A 22180-nucleotide genomic window follows, 5' to 3' on the forward strand; every position below is an offset into this window, starting at 1 on the left:
GTTGGCGTATAGCAGGATAAGAAGATTATAAATTGGGGATGACATCAGAGTAATGGCGGAGTAGGAAGCGATACCGATAAATCTCCCCCAAAACTCAACAAGATCTTCAACCAGAAACAGAAAAACCTATACTTGGAGCTTCCAGATTCTTCGCAATACACCCAAAGGTATGATTGAGTGAAAAATTGGCTAAATATATAACCAAACCCCGAAGGAAATAGGGAGTAAGAAATGCTCCGCCTTCCTCACTAACCTAAACAGGGCGGCTTTCTCTGGTAACTGTGAATATAGAAACTGAGGCGGGCAAAGGGGGTGAATAGATCCAGGCCCCCGCAGCAAAAACGGCCGAACCAGGCTGTGGCTCAGAGATCCAAGCCAAGGAAAATCTGATCCTGTGGCAACCCGGGCAATACAAGCTAACACTCGCGCCAAACCCAAACAAAGAAAGACAAGCGGAGCGGCCATTTTACCCGGTCTCCTGGTCGGTGCGCAGTTAGTGGGCGAGAATTTCTTCCTAGGCCCCGAGAGTGCGTGCCCGTGTTGCCCCACGGAGAGGCAGGGTCAGAGGCCTTTCTGTGGGCTGAGGGCAGAGTCTCTGGGCAGCCCCAGCGCCCTGGGAAAGCCACGCACGGGAGGGAGTGAGAACTAATCCCAACGGTGGAGATTTTCCGTGCTGGAGGCTGTTTCACTCAGAGGGAACTGCGGCCGGCCTCATATCCTGGTTTGCGCGCACAGATAAGGAGTGAGCGATTCCTCCGAGTGCCTCGGCAGTGCGCGCCCGTGTTATCGCACAGAGGGGCAGAGTCAGGGGCCTTTGTGTGGGCCAAAGCGGAATCTCGGGCCGCCCCAGCGCCTTGCAAAAGCCGCACACGGGGACGGAGCGAGACTCAATTCCAACGCTGCAACTTTTCCCTGCGGTTGGGGGTTTCACTCAGAGCGTGAGACTGCTGACCGGATATCCTGGTTGCAGACAGTGAGTGAGAGTTTCCTCCAAGCGCCCCAGAAGTGGGCGCCCGCTTGTGTTACCGGATAGAGTGGCAGAGCCAGAGGTCTTCGAGTGGGCGGAAAGCCCGCCTGATTATGCTAGCAGCTCTGACTGACTGAGCCTTACCCAGAGCCCTGTGCTGAGTGGAAATAGAGTGGGGAGTTGCCAGCAATTTGAGCCTCTTACTATCCAGGCAGAGGCAGCAGCAACCCCATACCTGGACTATCAGGCTACTAATTGAGGAAGGAAAGACTAGGAGAAAGGCTCCAGGAACACGGACTCTCTCACTGTCAGAGCCTATAAATGCTAATGAGCCTCGACTCCCAACGAGAATAAAGCACAATACATGACATTGCCATAGAGACTTATCAACTGCAAACCTCTACCTGAGCGTGCCAAAGGGGCAGAACCCGGGGTACAGAGTCACCGACCAGGAAGAGGGAGAGAAAAGAAAAAGCAAGAAGATAACCTCTCAAAATCAAGAATAATCTGCAGACTTTATAACCTATCCCATTTTATTATATTTGTTCGTTTGTTTCTCTTATCTTCATTCTTGAGACTTTTTTTTCCTCCTCCAATTTGGCCGATTAACTCTCTACCGGTCTTACTCTCTCCTCTCCTTGAACTACACTACCCATAAGTGTTACATCTCCCATTATCATTTCTCTTCTCTTCCTTTCTCTCTATGAGGGTTGCACTCCAAAATCCTTAACTCTCTCTCTCTCTCTCCTTTCTTTTTTCTTCTTTTAGTGGTTCCCTCTTTTTTTCTCTCTCTCTCTTTCTTTTCTCCCTCTATATTAGTTTCTTCCTTTCTCCTTTACATCTCCTCTCATTCAAACCTCAATAACAAACAAATTATCTTATCTGGGACTCAAACCTATGTTTGTGGCATTTTGGGGGGTTTTTACTTCACCTTTTTAACTCACTAGCAGTGCTCCCATCCCTGGCTCTCCATATTATCTAGTTCTTGTTCCACTAAATACAATAGTAAGTTTTTAATTTGTCCCCCCATTTTTCCATTTTCCTCTTATTCCTCTCATCATAACTCTTAGAAAACCAACACCTAAAAGCAAATCATTTTATTCTTGACCCAAATTTTTTCCTTATTTGCTTTTTGTGGGTCCATACGCTCTTTTTTTTTTTTTTTTCCTTTTTTTTTTTTTTTTTTTTTCTTTCTCTCTTTTTTGCCCCTTTATTACTTTTCCCCAATTCAGGCCCTCCATCACAGGCATTGTTTGTTATAACTCACAGTCCACCACAAGATTTTCTCAAGAAAGAGGGGAGAGGAGAGGAGAGGAAAAAAAGAGGGGGGGAATAATTTCCTTTTTTAAAAAAATTTTTATTTTATTTTATTTTTCTTTATTTCATTATTAATTTTTTTTAAAAAAAAAACAACTCTTTTCGATTTGTTATTTTTTTATTTTTTTTTAACTTTTTATTCTTTATTAAATCTCATTAATACTATCAACAAAACCACCCTCAGATGCCATTAAGGAAGAGAAAATCGAATATCATGGATACAAAAGAAAGAGAGGTAACACAGCTAGATGAGGAAAAATCTATGGAGAAAAAATTTAATATATTGGAAACCTTGGAGCTAAATGACAGAGAATTCAAGATAGAAATCCTAAAAATCCTCCGAGATATACAAGAAAACACAGAAAGGCAATATAGGGAAATCAGAAAACAACTCCATGAACACAAAGAATATATGTCCAAGGAAATTGAAACTATAAAAACAAATCAAACAGAGATGAAAAACTCAATTCACGAGCTGAAAAACGAAGTAACAAGCTTAGCTAATAGAACAGGTCAGATAGAAGAGAGGATTAGTGAACTAGAAGACAAGCAACTTGAGGCACAACAGAGAGAAGAAGAAAGAGACTCAAAAATTAAAAAAAATGAGATAGCCCTACAAGAATTATCTGACTCCATCAAAAAGAATAACATAAGAATAATAGGTATATCAGAGGGAGAAGAGAGAGAAAATGGAATGGAGAACATACTTAAACAAATAATTGATGAGAACTTCCCAAGCCTGTGGAAAGAACTAAAGCCTCAAGTTCAAGAAGCAAACAGAACTCCAAGTTTTCTTAACCCCAACAAACCTACTCCAAGGCATATCATAATGAAATTGACACAAACCAACAGCAAAGAAAAAATTCTCAAGGCAGCCAGGGAAAAGAAGAATACAACATATAAAGGAAGGCCCATTAGATTATCATCAGATTTCTCAGCAGAAACTCTACAAGCTAGAAGAGAGTGGACCCCAATATTTAAAGTCCTGAAAGAGAGGAACTTTCAGCCACGAATACTATACCCATCAAAGCTATCCTTCAAATACGAAGGAGAAATAAAAACATTCACAGATACAGAAAAGATGAGGGAATTTATCATCAGAAAACCCCCACTCCAGGAATTACTAAAGGGGGTTCTCCAATCAGATACAAAGAACAAAAAAAAACAGAGCCACAAGTAAAAGCTCCAAGAAGAACACAATAAAACCAAATTTAAACTGTGACAACAACAAAAAGAAAGAGGGGGAGAAGACGGAGATTAACAGTAGCAAAGGACGATGGAGTGCAAAAGTACTCACAAAATAGTTTGCTACAATGAACAGGGTAGGGACCCTTTTCATTACTCAAAGGTAACCACCATTGAAAAAACCACCACAGAAGCACATGAGATAAAAAAGATAGCAACAGAGGAAAGATGTATGGAATACAACCAAATAAAAACAAAAGATAGAAAAACGAAAGAGAAGGATCAAACAAGACACAAAACTAACAGAAAGCAAGATATAAAATGGCAATAGGGAACTCACAAGTATCAATAATTACACTAAATGTAAATGGATTAAACTCACCAATAAAAAGGCAGAGTAGCAGAATGGATTAAAAAAGAAAATCCAACTGTATGCTGCCTACAGGAAACTCATCTAAGTAACAAGGATAAAAACAAATTCAAAGTGAAAGGCTGGAAAACAATACTCCAAGCAAATAACATCCAAAAAAAAGCAGGTGTAGCAATACTCATATCGGATAATGCTGACTACAAGACAGGAAAAGTACTTAGAGACAAAAATGGCCATTTCATAATGGCTAAGGGGACACTGAATCAAGAAGACATAACAATTCTTAATATATATGCACCAAACCAAGGAGCACCAAAATATATAAGACAGCTACTTATTGATCTTAAAACAAAAACTGACAAAAATACAATCATACTTGGAGACCTCAATACACCGCTGACGGCTCTAGATCGGTCATCCAAACAGAGAATCAACAAAGACATAGTGGCCTTAAACAAAACACTAGAGCACCTGGATATGATAGACATCTACAGGACATTTCATCCCAAAGTGACTGAGTATACATTTTTCTCCAGTGTACATGGATCATTCTCAAGAATTGACCATATGTTGGGCCACAAAAACAATATCAGCAAATTCAGAAAAATTGAAGTTGTACCAAGCATATTTTCTGATCATAAAGCCTTGAAACTAGAATTCAACTGCAAAAAAGAGGAAAAAAATCCCACAAAAATGTGGAAACTAAACAACATACTTTTAAAAAATGAATGGGTCAAAGAAGAAATAAGTGCAGAGATCAAAAGATATATACAGACTAATGAAAATGACAATACGACATATCAGAATCTATGGGATGCAGCAAAAGCAGTGATAAGAGGGAAGTTCATATCGCTTCAGGCCTATATGAACAAACAAGAGAGAGCCCAAGTGAACCACTTAACTTCCCACCTTAAGGAACTAGAAAAAGAAGAACAAAGACAACCCAAAACCAGCCGAAGAAAGGAGATAATAAAAATCAGAGCAGAAATAAATGAAATAGAGAACAGAAAAACTATAGAAAAAATCAAGAAAACAAGGAGCTGGTTCTTTGAAAAGATCAACAAAATTGACAAACCCTTGGCAAGACTTACCAAGGAAAAAAGAGAAAGAACTCATATAAACAAAATCCAAAATGAAAGAGGAGAAATCACCACGGACACCGTAGATATACAAAGAATTATTGTAGAATACTATGAAAAACTTTATGCCACTAAATTCAACAACCTAGAAGAAATGGATAAATTCCTAGAACAATACAACCTTCCTAGACTGAGTCAAGAAGAAGCAGAAAGCCTAAACAGACCTATCAGTAGAGAAGAAATAGAAAAAACCATTAAAAACCTCCCCAAAAATAAAAGTCCAGGCCCTGACGGCTATACCAGCGAATTTTATCAAACATTCAAAGAAGACTTGGTTCCTATTCTACTCAAAGTCTTCCAAAAAATTTAAGAAGAAGCAATACTTCCAAACACATTTTATGAGGCCAACATAACCCTCATACCAAAACCAGGCAAGGATGGCACAAAAAAAGAAAACTACAGACCAATATCTCTAATGAATACAGATGCTAAAATACTAAACAAAATACTAGCAAATCGAATACAACAACATATTAAAAAAATAATACATCATGATCAAGTGGGATTCATCCCAGAATCTCAAGGATGGTTCAACATACGTAAAACGGTTAATGTAATACACCATATCAACAAAACAAAGAACAAAAACCACATGATCTTATCAATAGACGCAGAAAAGGCTTTCGATAAAATACAACACAATTTTATGTTTAAGACTCTCAACAAAATGGGTATAGAAGGAAAATATCTCAACATGATAAAGGCCATATATGATAAACCATCAGCTAACGTCATATTAAATGGCACTAAACTGAAGGCTTTCCCCCTTAAATCAGGAACAAGACAGGGTTGTCCACTCTCTCCACTCTTATTTAATGTGGTACTAGAGGTTCTAGCCAGAGCAATCAGACAAGACAAAGAAATAAAAGGCATCCATATCGGAAAAGAAGAAGTAAAGATATCACTTTTTGCGGATGATATGATCCTATACATCGAAAACCCCAAAGAATCCACAAAAAGACTACTAGAAACAATAAGCCAATACAGTAAGGTCGCAGGATACAAAATTAACATACAGAAGTCAATAGCCTTTCTATATGCCAACAATGAAACAACTGAGAAGGAACTCAAAAGAATAATCCCCTTCACGATTGCAACAAAAAAAATAAAATACTTAGGAATAAACATAACAAAGAATGTAAAGGACTTATATAATGAAAACTATAAACCATTGTTAAGGGAAATCGAAAAAGATATAATGAGATGGAAGAATATACCTTGTTCTTGGCTAGGAAGAATAAATATAATCAAGATGGCTATATTACCCAAAGCAATATACAAATTTAATGCAATTCCCATCAAAATTCCAATGACATTTTTTAAAGAAATAGAGCAAAAAATCATCAGATTTATATGGAACTATAAAAAACCCCGAATAGCCAAAGCAATCCTAAAGAAAAAGAATGAAGCTGGGGGCATAACAATACCTGACTTCAAACTCTATTATAGGGCCACGACAATCAAAACAGCATGGTATTGGCAGAAAAATAGACACTCAGACCAATGGAACAGAATAGAAAGTCCAGAAATAAAACCACATATATATAGTCAAATAATTTTTGATAAAGGGGCCAACAACACACAATGGAGAAAAGAAAGCCTCTTCAATAAATGGTGCTGGGAAAACTGGAAAGCCACATGCAAAAGAATGAAACTGGACTACAGTCTCTCCCCCTGTACAAAAATTAACTCAAAATGGATCAAAGATCTAAACATAAGACCTGAAACAATTAAGTACATAGAAGAAGACATAGGTACTCAACTCATGGACCTGGGTTTTAAAGAGCATTTTATGAATTTGACTCCAATGGCAAGAGAAGTGAAGGCAAAAATTAATGAATGGGACTACATCAGACTAAGAAGTTTTTGCTCAGCAAGGGAAACTGATAACAAAATAAACAGAAAGCCAACTAAATGGGAAATGATATTTTCAAACAACAGCTCAGATAAGGGCCTAATATCCAAAATATACAAAGAACTCATAAAACTCAACAACAAACAAACAAACAATCCAATAAAAAAATGGGAAGAGGATATGAATAGACACTTCTCCCAGGAAGAAATACAAATGGCCAACAGATATATGAAAAGATGCTCATCTTCTTTAGCTATTAGAGAAATGCAAATCAAAACGGCAATGAGATACCACCTCACACCTGTTCGATTAGCTGTTATTAGCAAGTCAGGTAATAGCAAATGTTGGAGAGGCTGTGGAGAAAAAGGAACCCTCATACACTGTTGGTGGGAATGTAAAGTAGTACAACCATTATGGAAGAAAGTATGGTGGTTCCTCAAAAAACTGAAAATAGAACTACCTTATGACCCAGCAATCCCTCTACTGGGTATATATCCCCAAAACTCAGAAACATTGATACGTAAAGACACATGCAGCCCCATGTTTATTGCAGCATTGTTCACAGTGGCCAGGACATGGAAACAACCAAAAAGCCCATCAATAGATGACTGGATAAAGAAGATGTGGCACATATACACTATGGAATACTACTCAGCCATAAGAAATGATGACATCGGAACATTTACAGCAAAATGGTGGGATCTTGATAACATGATACGAAGCGAAATAAGTAAATCAGAAAAAAACAGGAACTGTATTATTCCATACGTAGGTGGGACATAATAGTGAAACTAAGAGACATTGATAAGAGTGTGGTGGTTACAGGGGGGAGGAGGGAATGGGAGAGGGATAGGGGGTGGGAGGGGCACAAAGAAAACAAGATAGAAGGTGACAGAGGACAATCTGACTTTGGGTGGTGGGTATGCAACATAATTGAACGACAAGATAACCTGGACTTGTTATCTTTGAATATATGTATCCTGATTTATTGATGTCACCCCATTAAAAAATAAAATTAAAAATTTAAAAGAAAAAAAAAAAGAAGATTATAAATTATTATTATTATTTATTTATTTTTACAGAGACAGAGAGAAAGTCAAAGAGAGGGATAGATAGGGACAGATAGACGAGAATGGAAAGAGATGAGAAGCATCAATCATCAGTTTTTCGTTGCGACGCCTTAGTTATTCCCTGATTGCTTTCTCATATGTGCTTGACCACGGACCTTCAGCAGACCGAGTAACCCCTTGCTCAAGCCAGCAACCTTGGGTCCAAGCTGGTGAGCTTTGCTTAAACCAGATGAGCCCACGCTCAAGCTGGGAACCTCGGGGTCTCGAACCTGGGTCTTCTACATCCCAGTCCGATGCTCTATCCACTGCGCCACCACCTGGTCAGGCTAAATTATTATTTTTAATGAATTATTGATTTATAGAGAAAAATAAGGAATGGTTAAAATGTAGTTATTATTTTGTGGCTATTTAGTTGGTAAAGAGATGTTAATTTTTTTATTTATAGTGTTTTATAATATTGTTAATATAAGAGTCGGGGTAGTAAATTTAAAGAATATAAATTTTATAAATTTATTTTTTTAATAGTGGGATATTTTAGTTTATATAAGGTTTTTAAATTTTTAGGGATATAGTAATTTTATAATTTTTTGAGGATTTTTTAAATAATTTTTTATTATTATGGCTTAAGTAGTGGGTTTAGAAGGGGTAGTATTTTTTAAATTTTTTTTCAGGTTTGGTTTTAGGTAGGAGGCGGGGATTTTTTTTTGGAATTAAAGCGGGGGGGGGCTGTAGTAAGGCAGTGGTAGCCTGTTTTTAGTTTATTGTGTTGTTATTTTTTGTTTTAATTATTTGGTGTAGTTTTTGAGTTAAGAAAGAGGTTTTTTTGTTACATAATATAAGGGAATCTGGCAGGGCATCTGGGATTCCTGGTGTCTGAGGGGGAGGGGCCGGGAATCGTGAGGGGAGCCTGCCGCTTTTATTTGCTGTTGTTGTTTATTGTTTTTGCTGCAGTAATCAGCCGCATTTTCGCTATGCCACCCGCTTGCGGGTGGGTGCTTGGTGGTAGTATGTTAGATTGTTTGTGGGGGGGGGTTGGTTTAGTAATTTTTGATTTGGCTATTTTGTTTTAAAATTGGCTATTTTAATTTATAGAGAGTTTTAAATATATTTTTAGATCATTTTAAAATAATTTAAAATAAATTTTTTTTTTTTATTTTGAATTTGCCTGATTTCATCTAGTTTCCAAATGGAGGTGTGGGAGGCAGTCTTTGAGTCACTTTGGCTGCTTAGTGAGAATATTAATTTAAATTTGTATGTACGGAATTTGGTCAGGTTGTCCAGGATGTCTGAAGATGATTGATTGGATTGGATAAGCAAGAGAGATATTAGGCCCTGGCCGGTTGGCTCAGCGGTAGAGCATTGGCCTGGCATGCGGGGGACCTGGGTTCGATTCCCGGCCGGGGCACACAGGAGAGGCGCCCAATTGCTTCTCCACCCCCCCCTCCTTCCTCTCTGTCTCTCTTCCCCTCCCGCAGCCAAGGCTCCATTGGAGCAAAGATGGCCCGGGCGCTGGGGATGGCTCCTTGGCCTCTGCCCCAGGTGCTAGAGTGGCTCTGGCCGCGGAGGGGCAGAGCATCGCCCCCTGGTGGGCAGAGCGTCGCCCCTGGTGGGCGCGCTGGGTGGATCCCAGTCGGGCGCATGCGGGAGTCTTATCTGACCTCTCTCCCCATTTCCAGCTTCAGAAAAATACAAAAAAAAAAGAGAGAGAGATATTAGTAGATTTTTCGGAAGGCCAGTTCCCTGGGGGGAGCGGAGCGCTGGCCATTCTCCCTCACACAGAGTGCACGTAGTCTTTTGGAGCTAACAGCAGCTCTGTAGTCCTTAGCTTGTCTTTTGAAGTCCTAGAAATTATTCAAAAAATATTTAAGTGGTATATACTTAGCACAAGAAGCAGATTGATTTATATTGATGGACTTGACGAGGTCTAGACTGAGAAAGACAACTAGACAAAATATTTTAGAGAATGTATAATTAGATAAAAATTAAACTAGACAAAAACTAAACCTGAAACCTGACTGGCCAACTAAACCTGAGATTACTGGCCACCCTCGTGTGCCAGGATCAGGTGGCGGAGGTTATGCTGTGTCCAGCCCTGCTGCCGACCCCCCTGGGGGCGCCCCAACCTGTCCGGACCCTGTTGCTTACCAGTAAGATTCTGAGTGGCTTAATGTTCAGTTGAGTGCCATGTTCTGCCTGGGGCTGAGGAACGTCTCTCAGAGATCTCCCCCAGGCAGACGCTTTTTTGGTTCTCCAACTGCCTGGTGCCTGGGGCTGAGGAACGTCTCTCAGAGATCTCCCCCAGGCAGGGCACCTGAAGGCCCAAATAGGCTCTGATCACCAGAAAAGTCTGGTGCATCCCGGACGAACCCCCAAATGTTGCAGTACAACCGCACTGAACGGAATTAGAGTCTAAACTGATTGAATTTGGAAAGCCTTATTTACTGCCCAGTGGTCTGTTCTCTGCACCAAGAAAGCAACGAACAGCTATGAGCTCAGGGGGAGAGGGGTATTTATAGGCAAAATTTATAAGGTTATAATTTTTTTTAGTATGTTTGTATAATATTTTTGAAAAAGTATATATTGTTTTAAGGAGAATAAACCATCTTTTTGCAATATTGTTGGCAAGATTAGATTTGCTAAGACCATAAAAATTTTTTATTTATAGCTATAGCTATAAACTAATTCTTCTTAAATATTAAACTGAATTAAATAAAAAATCCTTAACATAGGCTGGCATGCCAGCACACTATTTTGCATAAACAGCATTTCATACCGAAATCTGAGTTCTCTCAAAAATTTCCTCCCCAGTGTAAATGATTGATTCTGAAAACAAGCATGGTCTACGGCCATACCACCCTGAACGCGCCCGATCTCGTCTGAAAACAAGCATGCTCTCAGCCTTGCTGCTGTAAGAGGCTCAGCCCAGCAGGGATTCGTTTGCATGCTTGGGCAGCCGCGGTCACAATATGCTCTGTATTCCTAACACTGGTTAATAACCTTGTGAAGCAGTCAGTGTCTTAGACATTATTGAAACTAGCTCTGTTTTTGTTTTTGGTAATTTCAGGTTATGAATACTGATGTCAGTAGCTGCTGTCCCATTTGTCTTGCTGCTTTTACTGTCTCTGTAAAAGACTTTTTTTTCCCCCCTTTCGGGCTTAAGTGCCACCTGAAGAGAGAAGCCTTTTAAGGCCTGGGAGACTGGCCAGTGCCCTTTGTCCCTCTGTTCACCTTCTAAAAGGTAGCATTGTTAACCTAATTCAGCAGGGCCGTGCCTCAGTATAAACACTACTCAATGGAACCAGAAAGTCTAATTGAATTGTACAATACATCATTTTTTAGCAACAGTTTCAAGTGGATTGTACTTCATTTTCCAGAACACCCTTCATTTTTTTCCTCATTTAAAATATTTAAACATAGCAAATATTTAACCATGATAAATATATTTGAACCCAATTCTGTCTTCCCCATGGATCTGTGAGCTACATGAGGCTGAGGCCATAGTTGCTTTACTCCCCACCAAAGGCCTAATGCTTGCTACAGTGTCTGGCATGTACCTGCGACTCTGTGCCTCAAAGTGGGGCATTATTTAGTCCTGCCGACTGTTATTTCCGGTCTGGTAAAAGAGTCCGAGGTTTTGGCTAACTCTAGGGGCTTCTTTGTGAGCTGGAGTTACAGAGACGGTAAACTTCATTAACTCTAACTCTGTGACCCTGCAGGACCCCAGAGGATGACAGGACACAACAGATACCTCAAAAATAATGGCTTTTAAGGAAAAAGTGATAGTTTTATTAGAAAAAAAAATTGATGCATATTTTACATCTCTGTAAAGAACATAAACTATTATATGAGCTTTACAGTAAAAGAAAACTAAGATTGAGTTTCATCAATGTGTTTTTAATCAACAAACAGTAGCCATACGTTTAGTTATCACATGCGCATACTGGTGCGTTTTCAGGGCTGGGTCTGCTCCTTGTGCTCACCTCTGTCCCATCCTTGCCCACCGAGTGAATTTCTGTCTTATCTTTCTAGACCTTGAGCTGATTTCACTGCTTTGCCAGGCCTGCCCAGGCCCCTAGCTCCCTTCCCCTAGACAGTTGATTTAGTGGAACTCATCCATATTTCTTTTGTGGTAGAGGACAGGCAATGTGCTAAATGTATAGTCTGTTTTAAATACTTGTCTGTTGTATCGAACAGTGAGTCCCATGCCGGTGTGGACTGTATCCTATTTAACTTTGTTAATAAGCTTCTAGTCTTGAGTGTGAAACATAGTGGATTTTCCATTTTCTTTTTAATAAGTAAAGTTGTTTGTTTTTATGATGAATTCCAGCCTTACTCCCAGTACTGGAGAGGTTTTGGTGGAAACTTGGTGAAGACATTTTACCTTCCATAAATAGAAACTGAGCCAAGTCTCTGAATCACTACGGAGTCTGTGTCTCAGTGTCAGTGAATAGGAATGTGCAGATTTCCCCAGGTCCGACGTGTGCTCTGCATTCTTTAAGCAGCTCCCTCTGTCTCTTAGATGCATTATGTTTCTACTATTTATTTCTACCAATGACAATGACATTTTACAATCAACTTTCATCAATTACAACCAGAGGTAGACAGAGAGTTGGATGAATATATTGGCTAGAGGCAGCCTAACTTCAAAGTTGTTCTAATAAGAAAAACTTCCTGCTCACTAAAGTGTGTAAGCCTGTTTTCTCTGCATTTAAATGATTATGCATATAGTATTTTTCTTTTTTCTTTTATTCCTTTTGGATTCTGTAATATGTGCATGGTTTGCCTATTTTTTGAAAGTGGCTATTTATAAGTGTTCTAGGATATAAATGCATTTATATGCATATACATATATGTACTTTTGAAATCAAAGAGTATTAATTCCTTTTACTTTTCTATTTTTTTTTTTTTTACTTTTTATTTTGAAATAATTGTAGTCACAGAAAGTTGCATAGACAGTACAGAGTGGTCCAGTATCTCCTTCACCTAGTTTTCCCCATTGGTTACATCTTAAATTATTAAAGTATAATAAAAAAAAAAACTAGAAAACTATACTGGTGGTATACTGTATAGTTCTGTGTAATTTTATCACATGTGTAGATTCATGTAATCATGTAATCAGGAAACAGAATTAATGAATTCCCTTCAATGCCAAGGTTACTTTTACCAGCTGACTTTCTGGAAGAGAGAAAGAGAAGCCAGCATTTATATTTACTTAGACGGGCTTTTTCGTTTGGCTGCGATAGTTAAGCTATGGTTCTCGGTTTGAGGGGGTGTGGAAAGCTGGGTGACTCACCGGTACTGACTGAGGACGTCTGTTTTGTAGGTGTCCAAGCAGGCCAAAGAGTTTCTGGAGTACGTGTACGAAGAGCCCCTGATCGACATCCAGCAGGAGAACCCCATGCTGTACCTACACGCCGAGCCGCTGGCCACCGTGGTGCGGCTGCGGCAGCGGCTCAAATCTCTGCGAGCCTATTTGTTCAGCTGCCGGGCCGCGGTGGCCGAGGATCTGCGCCGCAGGTAAGAGTCAGAAATGTCAGCTGGCTCCAGTTTGTTTTTCTTTCCTGCCCTGGGAAGGTGGTTAGATGATCTCCAAAGGGCCTTTCCAACACAGACCATCTCCTATTCTGTGGTTCTCCCTCTGGGCTCATCTCTGACTTTTCCTCCAAGGTCCTCTATCAGGGTGAGCCAAGCTAAATGAAAATAATATCTCAGCATAGCTGCGGGCTTTTAGCCCAAGGATTGAGTTCCCCAAACGGTGAAAAACTTCTCTTACCTGTAGGTTAACTTGAGCTACTGATCGAGGCCGCGTCTTCATTGATCGTTTCTGTGGCGTTTTATTTACACTTTCCCCAATTTCAGTTCCTACTTATTATCAGTAAAAATAAGCATGTTTGGAATATTTCATAACTTGAAAACATTTCTCAGAGTGAACTAAGTAGGTGGCTATTCAAGTCTTATTTTCCATAGAGAAACAAACTCTGTAAGTGACGTGGGCGGCAGAGCTAGGGTTAGAGCGCGCGCGCGGCCGGGGCACCACCTTCCCTGCTCACCTTGGGCAGGCCGCCTTTTACAGCGCTGCCGTCTGAGTTCACAGAACACACAATCCGCATTAGGCTCGGATCCTCAAACTCAAACTCAAGTGAAAACGTACCAGCTCCCATCAAATTCTTTCTTTTACAGTTAGATTTTACTAGCATTTAAATTCTCACTCTTGGCATATACAGACTAGCTTACACTTGACGTAATTGTTGATGGTGTTCATAAGTCTCGAAAAATACCTTTTAATTTTTTGTTTTAATGGAAATGACCAAAAGCACACATTAGTCATGGATTTTGGAGGTATGCCTGTGTGCATAAGAACCTTTGGAGAGTATTAAAAGTGAGATAGTTTGCTATTTGAGATCCAATTAGATTCAAAGACACCGACATAACCCCAGGCATCTGAAGAAGACATTTTTAAAAGAACTACATGTAGATAGTGAAGAATATATAATATCTAGACAAGCTCTCATAAAATAATAATGAAAAGGCAACTGTCATAAAGCAAAATACTTCTCAGTAGTAGTCATTCTGCTACCTAGTTGTTTTTTAAAAAGCACCAGAAGGTGGATTTGTTCTTATAAAGTCTTGGCAAATCTTAATTTTAAAATATCAGGCCTTTCCCTGGAAGGCAGTAGAATTATATGTCTCAAACGAATTTACCATCTAAATTCTAAACTATATACAAGATTTTTAACATTGAGAGTATATTTGTTCTATTATTTTTAGTACCTTTTGGCTTTCCTCAAAGCTGGTTTTTCTTGTGCCTGTATTTTTAGATATTGAAATTTGCACATGGAATTATTTTCGATACCTTTCTGATATAATGTTTTACTTTGATTAAATATGCCAAATCAGAGCGCACATTTAGAAATTAAATAGGAGGTCCTCCCTTCCTATGGATGACTAAGAATACCTATGCTGTTCCAGCAGTCTGGTGGTTTACCACCATGTGCTGTGTCTTCCGTCCAGACCACCAGGAAAGGAACGGGAGTCCCAGCAAGAAGGCACTCCCAGGGCTGTAAGCAGGAAGACAGTGGGGTTTTCTTTCTTTCTTTTGATTTTTCTTCTTCAGACTTGTTCCTTACCATTACGTAGTACAGTGCCTAGCACAAGTCAGTGCTGAATGAGTATTGAATAGCTAGACGGAAGGGAGGAGGAGAGGAGGAATGGCTACTACAGTGTCACTTTAGACCACTGAGCAATGCCTAGTAGCCCAATTCTGAGGAGGGGGTCACCTTCAAATTCTTCTTTTTCTTATACTTCCCTATATGTTACTTAGCACAGTATCTGACCCATCTGAAACCCTTAAAAATAGTTGTTGAATAAACAAACTAAAGAACAAATCTAATCAGTCAAAAAATGATTTAGTTGGTTCTGTTTCTGGGATATGTCTCAAATATTCCCTCTCTTTCTCCCTTCCAGTACAGTACCCTGGTTCTGGAATATGTTCATGTTTACCTATCTCAGGATATCGCAGTAACCTTTCTGTCTACTCTGTCTCACATAGTTTCTTCCCTCTCCAATCAAACCTTCATGTGAGACAGGTTATTAAAGAATAAGTATGGAACTCAAGATCTGCCCAAATCTAGTTCATTAGTATTGCTCTACTCTCTCAAATATCTTGCACTTCACACAGATAATTAGTTTTGTTACTTTAGTTTCTCTGTGTTTATATGCTTGAGGTTACCATGTCTTTCAAACCTGGCACAGAGTATACCAGTAACAAGCATTCTTTGTATAGCTTTGGGGGGAGGGGCAGTTAAAGGGAACTGGCATTCTTGAGTTGTTTAGAATCTTTTTTGTTTTATTTTGAAATATGACTATTTAGTAGAAAATGTCTAAGAGATTCTCTGGGATATTCATACTTCTCGCAACTGGGCCATACTTAATATCAATTCTGCCTAATTTAGTGCCTACAAAAATAACCACAGATGCAAAGGAGAACCAGTGCCCACCTAATATGTTAATATCCTGTTGCCAGAGATCATCTCTTACCTCCCTTCACTTGTCTATGGAATATGACTTCTGAAAACAAAATCAGCCTGACCTGTGGTGGCGCAGTGGATAAAGCGTCACCCTGGAAATGCTGAGGTCGCCGGTTCGAAACCCTGGGCTTGCCTGGTCAAGGCACATATGGGAGTTGATGCTTCCTGCTCCTCCCCCTTCTCTCTCTCTCTCTCCTTTCTAAAATGAATAAATAAAATAAAAAATAAAAAATGAAAAGTTATTAAAAAAAAGTTCCTTAAAAAAAATGTTGAAAACAAAGTCAGCCAGTAGTATCATTAGAGATGATGAGCCGACCCGACAGTAGCGTCCCCGGTTCCCTTTGTCTCACCTCGGGGGGTACAACCGAAGCGGAGGGGTCTAGACAGTGAGAAGAAGCTGCTGGACACTACTGAGCTTACATATCCTGAGAGACGGTAAAAGAGAGAGAGTTGACAGGCAGTAGGGGAACAGAAAAGAGCAAAAAAAAACCCCGTTCTTATCTGCTTGTAAAAGGCATTCTCTCTCCTTGCCTGGTTTTACCTCAGAAGAAGAGTAGCCATTAATCTCTAGCAAGTAGGCCCAACATGCTGAAGACTTGTCAGCACCGTATAAACAGAATAAAGCAAACTGTTAATATTGCTGTCGCGAGAAAACTGAAAACAGACTGATTAATTGTATTGGCGCTCGACCGCCAGGGAACTAACTTTGGTTGTCGCCTTATTAGGAAAGTCGCAGTTTGCTTTTAGGCCTTTCATTATGATGACCGCCCAGTTTTCATCCTCACTGTTTTTGTTATTGTTGTTAAATGAACGCCTTGCTCTTGAACCCATACTGCAAATCTTGACTGGCAGAAGTGATTTGTTTGGAAAAAGTCAGTGTCTCCCATGAAGTCTAAAATGTTTACAGTGCTGACAATTCAGTTTCTGAGGACTCCCAGATGGTGGCCCTGGATTGGTTCAAGGCCTAGTTAACTTCTCCTGAGAAGGGTTATTTACAGTGTCCACACGGGAAGGTGCCTGAAGAACTCTGCGGAAAAGCGCAGCACTGTCAGGGCACATCTGGACAGCAGCCCGCAGGGGAGTCTTTGGGAAGGCCCCGAAGCCGAGCTGGCCGGGACCTCAGCCGAGTACCCCCGAACCGGAACAGTAGGATGCACATGAAAGGCAGAAGTCACAAATGGGCCCCGAGACACATTCTCTTCGGCCTTTCAGAGATGGCCCCCACCAGGTTTTTAAATTGTTGAAATGGTGGCTGACATTTCAGTAATGAGGAGTTTTCATGAACATACACAGTGAAGCTGGCTGGCTGGCTCCTCTGGGGAACTGAGCAGCCCTGATTCCACAGGGCGCCCGGGCGCTGCAGAGCAGCGGGCAGCGTGGCGCTGGGCTCTCTCCTCTGCCCAGTTTGTGCATTCTTGTCTCCCCATCCCAGTGCCAAGTGGTAGAAAACACACTGCTGCCCTGTTTTCTCAACCCCAGCCTATTTCATTTATTGATGCTGGGATCTGTGCCCATGTAACGTAATTATAATTGTATCAATTAAAAATTACGTTCGGTCTAACCAGGTGCAGTGGATAGAATGTCGGACTGGGATGCAGAAGACCCAGGTTGGGAACCCTGAAGTCGCCGGCTTGAGCACAGGGTCACTGGCACGAGTGTGGGATCGTAGATGTCGCTGGCTTGAGCAAGGGGTAACTCGGTCTCCTGCCCCCCCCTTCAAGGCACATATGAGAAAGCAATCAATGAACAACTAAGGTGCCATAACAAAGAATTGATGCTTCTCATCTCTATCCCTTCCCTGTCTGTCTGTCCCTCTCTCTGACTCGATCTCTGTCAAAAAACAAAATTACTTTTGCATGAATATGTAATTTGTTCTTTACAATAGCCCCTTTAAATAGGGGGGACAGATGGTATTTAGATAGAAGAGGAAGAACTGGCACTCTGAGGTGCCAGAGCTGCTGAGCGGTGGGGTCTGTAGCCGGAACCGAGCTTCGCTGCGGCTCCCCGGGTGCCTCGGCCGCTGCTGGAGTCCAGAGGCCTCCGGACTCTGCACAGGAGCTGCTTTCTCTTCTGAAGCCTGGGCTGAGGTCACGGAGGACTGTGAGGCAGGTGGGGGCCGGCAGTGCTGTCAGGGCAGGGGTGGGGTGGCGACTCGGACGCCCTGGCTCCCGCCGCCCAGCCAGCCCTGCAGAGGAAGCCGGCAGGCGGCTGGGCGCTCACTGTGCAGGTTGTGCACGTTAGCTAGTTGGTGCTGCCCGGCCCTGTGCCTCCCCAGACCTGTACATTTAAACCAAAACTGTGAAGGAAGCCTATAGGGTTGTCATACATGTGTCTGTAGCCAAAACAAACGTGCACATTACCACCTGCTTCTCACTATCATTTTATAAAAGAACATAGTAACACTAAAAATTAAAAAGAAGGCAAACAGCCTCAGAAATTGAACAGCTTTTTAAAATCAAATAGATTTAAATTTATGCTGCTATTTTTTTTCCTTCTCATTTTACCTTGGGATGCTAAAAACATCACCAGACTGATACCAGCTGTTTGGACCAGCTTTTCAGAAATCCCGATTTAAGTCATATTTTCTCCTTTGAGTGAAGTGAAATCATCCAGTCCAGGAAAGACATTCTGGAGGTGAATCCAGATGCTTAAGCGTTTCCCATTCCGTCAAGACGTGCTTTGGGGACTGGGGGTGCCTGGTGAATACAGAGTTTCTATTATGATATAAATTTAAACCTGGTTTCTCTCCAACACTAGTTGAAGCCAATAGGTAAGATTAAGCCTAGTCTCCCAGTTTCTTAGAGCAGAATTGTGTCAATCTGAAGGATATATTGGTCCTACTTGTTTATCAAATTTAGTTTTTGGCTTAGACCATTCTGAAGCAATTTAACAGTTTAATTGTGAGTCTGAAGAGATGAAAAGTGATTCTTCTACCTTCTAAATAGCCTTTTCCTGTCTTCGGCTTCACATTTATATGAAATTATACTTATGTCCAGCACTGGTTCTCAGTGAGGAATGTCTGTCATAAAGATTGCCATTTTTGTTAACATCATTTATCCTGAAACATCAGAGAAAACAAGTGTATGTGTGCATTGTCAGAATCTCATTGCTTCCTCTTCCTTCACACAAAATTTAGCAGCTTGCTAAGCTTTTAAAGAAGTCCCCCTAAATGTCACCTGCTTTACTAAGATTCTCTTTCCTCTCCTTCCCTTGTTACTCCAGGGAGAGCTGTCTTTCTAATGAATTCCCTGAAGGGAGGCTAAGTTCAAAGGTTGAACTGTCCTTGAGATGCCTATTAATGTATCCAAAACTGAGCTCCTGATGTCCCTGCCCCCACCCCTTTGCAGACTGTCCTCCTGCAGACTTTCTGTCTGGCTTAGTGGCACCTCCGTCCATCCGGGTGTTCAGGCCAAACTCCTTTCTCTCATGTTCCACATCCTGTCCATCAGCAAATCTTGTCAGCTTCAAACTCCATCCACTTATCACCTCTTCCACTGCTGCTGCCCAGGTCCAAGCCACTGTCTTTCTCTTGAATTATTTTCCCTGAGTTATTGCAGTAACTGATCCCCTCTCCAGTGTGTTCTTAAGATTACAGCTAGAGTTAACATGTAGATTAGATGATGTCACCCCGATTCAAACTATGTAATAGCTTCACCCCTTGCTCCAAGTAAAAGCGATGGTCCTAAGCGGTCTTGTCCCCCATTACCTCTCTGCCCTCTTCTCACTCCTTTCCCCTCATTTACTCTGCTCCCATCACACTGGCCTTTCTGTTGAACACACCAAAGAGGCTTCTCCGTGAGCTCTATACGTGTTCTTTTCTTTCCCCAGATAACCACATAGCTTGCTTCCTTACCTCCTTTATGAAGCATTCTTATTTACCTTAATGAAACATCCTTGACCATTCTACTTAAAATCGCAACCAATGAATAGTCAAGGGGATATAAAGCACGGCACAGGGAATAGAGCTTATAGTATTGTAATAACTATATGTGGTCTCAATGGGTACAAGACTTGTGGGGTGGTCACTTCGTAACGTACATAAATGCCTAATAACTATGTTGTATACCTGAAACTAATATAATATTGTGTGTCAACTGTCATTTAAAATAAATAAATAAATAAATAAATATGAGTAAATAAAAAAGTAAATAAAGAATCATGACATCAATCTAAACTTTTTAAATTAAAAAAAATTGCAACCATTGTCACGCACTTCCTGTCTTTATTTCTTTCCTGCTTATTATCACAGAAAGTGCTGTTTTGTTTTGTCTGTCTCGCTCTCTTAGGCCATTGTGTGTAGGTATGGAGGTTGTGTTTGGTTCAACCTGTAGAGCCACATGCAGCGGTCCTGCTCTTCCCACCAGATGTCAGCTATAAAAGGGCATGGCTTTTTGTCTGTTTGTTCATTGCTGTATCCCCAGGGCCTAGACCATACCTGACATATAGTGCTGGCTAATAAATATTTGTTGAACTACTTAATTAAATGAATAAAGTACTATCACCAAGATTCTGCCCACTTAATTTGGTAAACCTATGTGTTTCTTACTATATAAAAATATATATACTGTTCATCATAGAAAACCTAAATAAGAAAGCTACCCATTATTCTACCACTTTGGTGCACTCTTTCCAGACATTCTCTTCTGAGCTTCACACTGTACCTCCCTCCTACTTTTAACCCAATCAGTTCACTTAGTATACTGTATCCTTTTATGCTAGTAACTGCCTAAAGCATCATGTCTCACTGAGCGAAAATTGTGTTTTGATGTGTGAACATACCTATGTGTTATTGATCTTGGAGGAAGTAAATGAGGACATTATTCAGTGTACCTAACAAAAGATTGCACGAGCTGATAATGGATGAGCTGGGAGAAATCATTTCAGAGCAATACCTTCTCCCCCATGCCAAAACAAAGTCAGACATATCAGGTGGAGGGATTTTCTGACAGAGAGGAAAAATTGCATACTGTTGTAAATTGAATTCATTTAATTTAGGAGGCTAGCTTATTAAGAGTGTATCTGTTGGGATAACCTAGCTCTTAAAACACAGTCTATACCAACTGGGCTTGCTGTGAGCTGCATTATGAGGACTGTCTTATAACTAAAACCTGAGACCACAGTGTGCAGTTATTAGCCAATAAAGTCTGGTTAATATTGAATTTTAGAAGAATAGGCCCATTTTAGCAACAATATTATCACTAAATTAGTCTCATTAAGGACCAGTAATTATTAGCACTTCCAAGTGTATAGATAACCCTTTTTAAGCTCAATAAATAATAAATACAACTCTTTATGTTCTCTGTAAGATTTAATACTAGCCAGACTTTGTGGCTAGTTTTCATGTTAGCTAATTAAAAGTGTCATTGGCTGCTTTGGGGGCTTTAGTCTCAACAGATTAGCTGCATGAACCTATCAGGACTCAGAAACTACTAAAACACAGGATTTCTTTCTTTCTTTTTAAAGCAATCATTCTTATTCTACGTCAAGAATTCCTTTTCCCTTGGATGGCTTCCAGAACTGAGGTTTATAAGTCATCCAACCTCCTGATCTAATAGCTCCAGCCCCTTCATTTTATCTATAGATCTCATTCAGCAAATTATCTAAATCTATACCAATATCAACACTGTCATTCAAAACTAAACAGATAAATAAACTTTGAAAAAGAATTCTAGCAAGTTATATATTAATTTTACTATAATATACACATAGCTTTTACTGAGAAATGAAAGCTAGAAAGTGATTTTATCTTATTCTGAGATTAAATGAAGTATACCTAAATTATTTAAAATCATTTTCTTAGAGACAAAAAATAAAACTTATTGCAGGAAAAGTATTATATTCTTGGAACTGTTAAAAAAATACCATAATAATTTGAATTAGGATCTATAATAACTGTGCTATAGTCTGTCACTTTTATAATCAGACCCCAGAATAATCACAACCAAAATTGCTTCCCAAGTATTTCTACTCTAGGTAGATTGTTGCTAAGAAACTTAAGCACAATTTCTGAATGAGCGGGTAAAAGAAGCCCTTATTTCCTATAATCATCTACCAAGATATAACATCTGATGGGATCTTGCCACTTTTTCAGCCAATGAGATTAGCAAAATGAGTTTTCTAGAAAAAAATGATTGAAGTTTGTTTCTTCCATATGGGTTGCTATCGAAATATCTGCCTTTGATTTCAAATTGTTTTTCCATTAGCGGGGAGCATGGCTGGACATATGAGTCCTGTTTACATCCAGCCGAAT

General features: G+C 40.1%; 1 protein-coding gene across 4 annotated transcripts in view; it reads left to right on the plus strand.

The window, feature by feature from the left end:
* Positions 1-22180, plus strand: part of PLEKHM3 (pleckstrin homology domain containing M3) — a 200162-nt gene that overhangs the window by 87398 nt on the left and 90584 nt on the right. For 2 of the 4 annotated variants that reach the window (XR_010725696.1, XM_066233577.1), the window contains one exon: positions 13227-13420. Coding sequence is in view for 3 of the 4 variants with exons in the window: in XM_066233577.1 (XP_066089674.1) it covers positions 13227-13420 (194 nt within the window). In the remaining variant the exon portion in view is untranslated. Of the gene's footprint in view, positions 1-13226; positions 13421-17495; positions 17777-22180 lie in introns of those variants that run through there. The other 2 variants (XM_066233578.1, XM_066233579.1) reach the window with 2 other exon arrangements.

The sequence above is a fragment of the Saccopteryx bilineata genome, chromosome 5 (assembly GCF_036850765.1).
Source record: "Saccopteryx bilineata isolate mSacBil1 chromosome 5, mSacBil1_pri_phased_curated, whole genome shotgun sequence".
Taxonomy (NCBI): domain Eukaryota; kingdom Metazoa; phylum Chordata; class Mammalia; order Chiroptera; family Emballonuridae; genus Saccopteryx; species Saccopteryx bilineata.